Source organism: Oxyura jamaicensis, chromosome 1 (assembly GCF_011077185.1).
Source record: "Oxyura jamaicensis isolate SHBP4307 breed ruddy duck chromosome 1, BPBGC_Ojam_1.0, whole genome shotgun sequence".
NCBI classification, from domain to species: Eukaryota; Metazoa; Chordata; class Aves; order Anseriformes; family Anatidae; genus Oxyura; species Oxyura jamaicensis.
This window is the reverse complement of record NC_048893.1, coordinates 174,855,051-174,862,754: the sequence shown is the minus strand read 5'-3', so window position 1 is coordinate 174,862,754 and position 7,704 is coordinate 174,855,051. Positions and strand designations below refer to the sequence as shown.

Here is a 7,704-nt window from a genome sequence, read left to right as displayed (position 1 = left end):
GTGTCATTGTAGTACAAAGAGAAAAAAGAATGAGTAAATCCCTGGCCAACTGCCTTGGCATTCAGTGCATTTCCCAAGATAGACAATCCATAGGGCCAAACCTTTTTAGGAGGCTCCAAGCATCCAGGCAGCAATGGTCACACGCTGCTGCCTGTACCAGTCAGACAGCAGGGAAATTCCACCAGAAAGCAGCATTTGTCCTGAGATGAATTCATTCAGATGACACTGTCAAAGCCAGGAAGTACAGGGATGCTTCACGTTGACATTACAGGGAACAAACCACAAGCCTTTGAATGATGTGTTTCTACTACACCAAGGGCCAGAAAAACAGTTGTGGTAGTAAGAAATGATGGGTAGATAAGCCTGCAAGCAACAGGCAACAAAAACAGCGATCAAATAAAATAATCGTTGTGCTTTTTGCCACCACCTCCCAAGTTTACTCTTAGTAAAGGCCAACTAGATAAAATATGTTCTTGTTACAGTCACGGTTTCTTCCCCCCTCATAAAACTGCAAGCAAAGAGACCGTTTAGTCACGCAAGACCACCTGTCAGTAAAGAAAATACCAATTTGTCAGTAAAGAAAATACAAATTTACTTTATTATAACCATAAAGAGGGATTATTTCAACAATTAGCTGTACGCTCAGCACTCAGGTATACATCTGTGCCAAATAAAGTCATTTCTCTTAGTGCCAAAGAAGAACACTTCTTTTTAGCAATGCACTCACTGCCTGTGCTTACAGGGTGTTTATTGTCTCTGTATTACAGTTATCTTGACAGACAAGCCTCAGGATACAGAATAAAGCTTTACTCTTTGACCAAAATAGGAGGCAACATTTTTATTTTAAAAAATTAAAAACGGCAAGTTTCTAGTCAGATAATATAAAGCATCTTAAATTAATCTTCTGAAAGTATTTACACTATTTGTAAACGTAAATATCTGAAACTGTACATGTTTAAACAAATGGTCATTTAGCAAACAGGCTGTATAAACTGATTGCTCTGCTAATCTTCCAGCCAGCTGACCTAGAGCTGTCTAGGTATTCTAGAAGAGAAAAGACCCAAATCACGAGAGTGACTACTGCAAGGGTTTACCCTTCACATCTCTTCTGTACAATGTGTTGAGTCCGTCACAGCTTTGTACAGTGACCATGCAATCCTTCTGTAAAACTTTGTAAAAAAAAACAAATATACATATATTACAATGCACTGGGCATTATTTTACAGCCTGCGTTTCTACATAAGTAAAAAAAAAAAAAAAAAAAAAGGCAGGTTTTCTTCCTTGTTAGTTCCTTTAGTTAATTTTAAGGAGTCGTGTAAGGTCCTACGAGTACCACTTACGTACCTCAGCACCACTGCTGCAACACCTCTCATGGTAGCTTTAAATCCTACTGTTTTAGTCTCCAGCCACATGATTCATAACAGGAAAAATATTAAATCAAAACACCACTGACGTGCATGGAAATTTCTGAAAATTTAATTACGCAGACAAGTTTTTATGAGTGAGTTGAAAGTCTGCCATGTACTTCACCGTGTTTTCCTTTCGCAGTGCTGCACGATAAAGATTTGCACACCGAGATACTCTAAAGCTGCTTTTAGTGTTTCACTCCATTAATGACAGAGCGGTTAGCATTTCCGAAGTAAGGATCAATTAATGCCTACCAATCATAGCACACTCTTTACCAGTAACTGAGTACTTAACCCCTGCTAATGATGATGATTTGACAGCGCTTACACATCCATTTCTGGCACACCCCCACTAGCATTTGCTCCAGCACACAAGGGCTGTACAAGTTCCGGTCCCAGCACCCTCTTTGACTAACGCAACACCACCAATTGATCTTGGGTATGGCAAAAAATACACACACACAAAAAAAAAACACCTCTAACCTAAAACTCTAAGTACCTGAGAATCTCAATGCTACGCTTTGCTGTAAAGCATCTGAAAACATGTAGTTCCCTCAGAAACAACAGAAATTATATTGCACAGCTTTCCATTGCAAATCCCAAGAATCCGAGATTCTTTACATGGAGTAAGGCTAGAGCATAAAACTTCATGTCAGGCCTCGCAGCTCTTAATCACAAGAGTACAAGAAAAAACAGCACATCCAGTGTTTCAAGAAACGCTTCAGATGTAGAAAATAAAGTTTTCCCAGACAAAAACCTCTGAATTATGTTCACGCACTTGGTAAATTATCAGGATTCTCAGGGGTGTTTAAACATTGGAGCATGCCTGCTTAAGTCAAATGGTCGTATCAACGTGCTTATCTCCGAGCCTTGCCAATACCTACCACTGCTCCCATTTTATTCCCTGCACTTTACTTCCAGTGTGGTTTTGAAAGTGCTTCTTTTCACTCCATTCATCAGCCTAAAGTATGAAAGGATTTTACATAAAAAAACAGGACTTCAAGAATATCTGGAGAAGGCAGTAACTGAGCTTCCATAAGAGTGATCAGCAAAAGGTTTCTTTGTTTTCTCCCCCCCCCTTCTCAAGCCAGCAAATAGGAAGACCTTTAACAAATCAATAAAACTGATTTTTTTAAAAAAACTTTTTCCTAAAACAGAGTTAAACAGCCTGGAGGGTTTTAATGCAGACTGGACTGCACGGGGGGATCCTTCATTTACTTCAAGCAAATGTCTTCACATCCCCTTCACTGTCTGACATTCAGCTGAAGTTTGTTTTAAGCAGCCTCACTGGCTACTTGGACATCGACAAAAGTAAGTTCACCTGGAAGACAAAGCGAAAGCCTTCATTAGACAGAACAGCTAAGTTCAGGATCTGATGTATCGTATTTTAACCTCTAAACAGCAATTCATGGAAGCACACAGACATATGGAGTAGAACAGAGATGCAACTGGTCAAAACTTCCAGTCAAATCCCAACTCACAGGCTTTGTAAAATGCAAATGTCTTTTCAGCAGTCACAACCTATTGTTTTAGAATTTCTAGGATGACTTCTGGCATTGTCAAGGAACTCCATAAAAATCTGTGCACTGGAAAAAATGTCAACATCCATCTTAGGTATCTGAAATATGTTTGGGATCCTTCACATTCCTTGTTTCCCACAGATAACAATATGGTTTCCAACACACTTCAGTTTGTATAAATGATCCCCAGGATCAAAAGATAAACAGCATTAGAAGAAGCCAACTCCTCTAGGATAATCCCACCTCCTTCCAGTGCATCACTTCTGCTCTGTGCTCCAGGATAGTTAACACACATCCCTGTGGTTACGTTCACTGCAGGCAAACTCCTCCACCACATAAGCTTGATTATCAGTTTGAACACTGGCAGCCCGTGATACTAATATCAAGATTCTATCCACACTCCCTGGACCCCTAAGGTCAGACAGATTTTTGAAAACCTACTTGTTTTTGTCAGAGCATCCTAATAGAGAGAATTTTCAGCCCCAATCACCTCTGAGACTAAAGAACTTATTGTGTAGGGCTACATTTCCATTAAAAAAATGCACATTTTCCCAATACAATTTACTTCAAATGAACCCTTGTAACTCCTTCCCCTACTTCCCAAACATAAAAGTTGCTGCTTCTTGTATTTGTCAAGAGCAAGACTACCTTCATGTGCACAGATTTTTTTTTAAGCTTGTTCACTAGCTCTGGTATCTCTTCAAAGAGACAATGCCCCAAAACGGCAAGACTCTGCCATGATGTACAAACCAATCCACAAAAACATCAGTCATCACTTTCAATTTAAAAACAAAAAATAAAACTATGTTGGATATTCATAAAAAACAAACGAGCAAAACCTTTTTTTTGAGACCCCGAAATTCAGAGAAAGTCCTGAGTTTAATCACCCAGGATTAAGGGGGATTATAAAAAAATCTGAACACTAAAAGTGTAGTAAAAATGAAAAGTTAATGTCTAAAAAAAGACAGTCACATGAAAGAGCAACTGACAGAACAGGGAGCTTCAATATATTCAGTACATACCTGTTCCATTGAAGGACATGCTATGATCTGGAGATCTTCATTACTGAATTCTTCCTTTAACAAAGCATGGAGTTTCTGAAACATTTGCTGAATGTTATTCTTTTAAAGGGAAGAAAGAAAAAAAAAAGTCATTATTAAAAAAAAACACACAGAGACACACAGAACTAACCTCAAACATTGACCAGAGTAAGTACCAGCACCCACCTCCATCCCTGCAATGTATACTTTGCAGGCTGAATATAAGAGAAGACAGGACAGGTTTTTTTAGGCTAGAAGATACCATTAGATTTTGATTTCACAGGCCTTTTCAATAGGTTTTACACCTACAGAAAAACATGCTGATGTACACAGAGCAGTACTCACCCTAACTGGCTTGAACAAAATGAATTCCGTATCTTTATTGGACAAGTATAAGGACATGCTTCGTAACGTTGACGGCAGCTTTGTTTTTATTGTCTTGTAAGTGGAAGAGACCATATCGTTGATCTTCGCTGAAAATAAAAGCAAACATACTTAATGAAGTCGAACATCATTCTGCAATTGGAAATCTACATTCCTGAACAGCATCTCCACTTTACTGGGACTGATCATAACCATGGGGTGGACTGAAAGGGAAACGGGGGAGACTGGGCAGCACAGCATCATTCCATCATAATAACCACACGTCAGACAAGGTTCATCTCTCAGGACCTACTCAACACATCAGCCTCTCTTACCCTGCAGAAAAAGCACCCAACCCATTTCTGCCAGCTAGCACAGACCCCTCAGGTTCCTGGAGTTGCAGCCTTCCAAGTGAAGAAGTAACAAAGTTTTACACAGGATACCCCCACGTAAAACTGCCCTGGAAAAGGAACTGCCAGGAATAAATACTGCTAGTAAACAGAACAACATATCACCAATTCTCCTTACTGTCCATATGCTGTGTCTGGAAGAAGAAAGGCTGCACAGCCATCTGGATTTTGAATCAACCAGACAGGAATCCTCTCTCAGACAAGACCTTCTTTCTTTATTTCAATGGCTTTACAAGATCTTTGCTTAAAGGGCAGGGGAAACACACGTTTTGTAGCTTTCAATCCCCAAAGTTAGTACACTATGTTTGTTTTTCCTCTCTTTCTACAGCACGTGATTTTTCTCCTACTTACTCCTGCTTCCCACACAAATGACTCCAAGAAACAACAGAAGATCTGCTTAGATCTGCCTCTACACACATAATTATCTCCAGACAAACATAAAAAGTACCCCTGAAGAAGCAGGAAATATTAAGTAGAAGCTCAAGTTAGCCCTTGAGAGTGTCTGACCATGGAGCAGCACTGAATTATGAATGAATATGGCTGGCTTTGCATTTTAAGAACACGATGCAGCAACAGAAGGTTTCAATGTATGAATTGGGATAAACAGATTTCTCAGTGTCATCGAGAAGCTCAACTTGGCAATGCGAACAGCAAAGCAACCCAGGAACATCTGAACTATTCCAAATGTTCCTACGAAGCATTCGCATTTGAGTTCTGAAAAGGAAGTACTTACCACAGCTACAGACAATAAAAGCTTCAATACAGACTCGGATTTTTTTCTACAAAAGCCAAAGCTTCATCTCAACGTGGTCAAGTAATTTCGTAGGCACATTCTGCATCCGTTTGTGATAATGCTGTTTTCATGCAAGAGCGCTCACAGCTTGAGAAACACTCAATTCATTCAGCTATTGTTCCAATTAAATGCATATTCTTAAGTTTGTCAGGTTTTGATTTAGAAGTATCTTAAGACACTTAAACTGGCATGCAAGTAAAAACGTAAGCCAGGACTTTGAAGAGAAAGGTTGAGTTTTTAGGCATTTGGAATTTCTACCAATCAGTCACAAACCGAATTAATCTGCCCAAATTTTCAGATTGTTACATTTTAGAAGTCATGCATATATGACAAGTGACACTCTGAAACACTCCAGCCCCATATAATGCAGCTTATGCTGCTCTGCCAAAAATGGTGAATGGAAAGACCCGTTTTCTCCATTTGATGAGTTTTCTGTGGGAGGCTCAAACAAGTAAATGATCACGGCTTTATCAGCCTACGAGGATCTCTGAAGCAGTATGAAAGTAAAACAAAGCAAATACCTGGCTGTGCCCAAGGTTGCTGTGAAAGGCTGTATTTGGGACCTCCTTGAGTAGCCATTGTTTTTAAAGCAGCCACCTAGAACAATTACAATCAACAAAATGATGTTTGTTTCCTTCAGTTGAAGTCACTACATACTGACCAAGTAACAAGTGCACAAATCTCTCAGATACTGAACTCTCTTTTTTCTATGTACTGACTTAACAATACACGGGGGAAGCAGCTTGACAGAAATGCAGTTCAAAATTATGATCATAAACACTTCTTGAAAAAAAAAAAATCAAAATGGGATTAAATTTACGAAGATGCTTTGACACCTAAGGACACAAAGAAACCTCAAGGGGATTTATACTTCATCAAGTTAGTCAAACTCCCCAAACTGGAATAACTTCAACAATCTAGCAACCTCAGTTAACCATCTGTACTTCAGGCATGTTACTGGCCCCTCGCCACATTATCACAGGCATCAGTAAATTCAACATTGTAATTTCTAAATTGTCAAAGCCAGCAGCGGGGATATTTCTGATGTCCACGCAATGTTGTAGGACCCTGTTTCTGAGTTGTTGTGGTATTAAAACACATCTTAGTGCAACATGGATCCGCATCATGCTTCATTTTCCAGAAATAATAGATCATGCTGCGTGCTTTTCTCAAGATGTCTTGACTCCCGTGCCCTAGGGTAGGTTCTATAAAAAAGGGTACTGTAACAAGACAGCTTTTGTTCCTGTCCTCTAGGATGCCTGATCTTCCTGTCTCAGTTTGTGACAGAAATTCCTGACAAAACAAGACTTGGAAGGAAAGTCCTGCTCAGCAAGCACTTCACTGCTTTAAAACATGCTGAAAATAAAAACCTTCAGCAAACTTAGCTGGCTGATAAGAGTATACTAGAGTATGGCTGCCATACTCTAAGATTTCTCTTAAGAACACGCACAACCTGAGATTTTTATTGAAGGGTTACAAATTCAGTCAAGGTTGGAGAGTGTTTTTCCTGCAAACAGAAAAGCTCTATTTCAAATCATTGAAACAGGTAAAGCTTCTGAATAAAAGAGCGTAAGAGTTGATTTTAAAAACAAATTATGCCTTGTTCCTTTAATCTATTAATCTTGAAAATGCCTGGACAGTTCCTTGTTGAAACTTAAAAGGAATCACAGTCTTAAAATGGGAAATGCCAACATCTTCAGCTAATCAGAGAGATCTAACAGCTTCTCCTGTACCAATTCAAATACTAATTCCATTGACCTATCAGTATTTCAGTCGAGTTAACAAATATACAACATGCTTGTACCTTTGTCATGAACTCCTCCAGCTGTTCTATAAACTGTTTGGTTTGCTGCTGAATAAACTGCTCACAAGCTGATTTCAGATGACGATCTACATCTTTCTTAGAGTCGATATAATGTTCTCTGATTTCTGGAGTACCCTTGAACAGAAGACAACAAATCCCTCCTTTTTATTTGCCAGAGATCACCACCCGCTTAACGACCAATTTTTTCTTAATGCAACGAGACTCCGTATTACCTCCAGCAAGAACTGTATCAAGGCATTGTTGCTGTTTAGTCTAAAAAATCTTGAAACTGTTTTAGGATTCAGGATTTTAAACGCCGCATCTGTGAATCAGAAAATCACTCACAATGTAAGTAAATGGGATTCAGC

The 7,704-nt window shown here is 39.2% G+C and overlaps 1 protein-coding gene across 1 annotated transcript in view; it reads right to left on the bottom strand.

The window, feature by feature from the left end:
- Nucleotides 1-571: 571 nt before the first annotated feature.
- Nucleotides 572-7,704, bottom strand: part of COG3 (component of oligomeric golgi complex 3) — a 31,476-nt gene continuing 24,343 nt past the window's right edge. The window contains exons 18-23 of the mRNA XM_035322713.1: nucleotides 7,570-7,658; nucleotides 7,337-7,471; nucleotides 6,054-6,129; nucleotides 4,312-4,439; nucleotides 3,949-4,047; nucleotides 572-2,727 (exon numbers count right to left, since the gene is read on the bottom strand). Of these exons, the coding sequence (XP_035178604.1) occupies nucleotides 2,698-2,727; nucleotides 3,949-4,047; nucleotides 4,312-4,439; nucleotides 6,054-6,129; nucleotides 7,337-7,471; nucleotides 7,570-7,658 (557 nt within the window). The 3' untranslated portion in view covers nucleotides 572-2,697. The remainder of the gene's footprint in view (nucleotides 2,728-3,948; nucleotides 4,048-4,311; nucleotides 4,440-6,053; nucleotides 6,130-7,336; nucleotides 7,472-7,569; nucleotides 7,659-7,704) is intronic.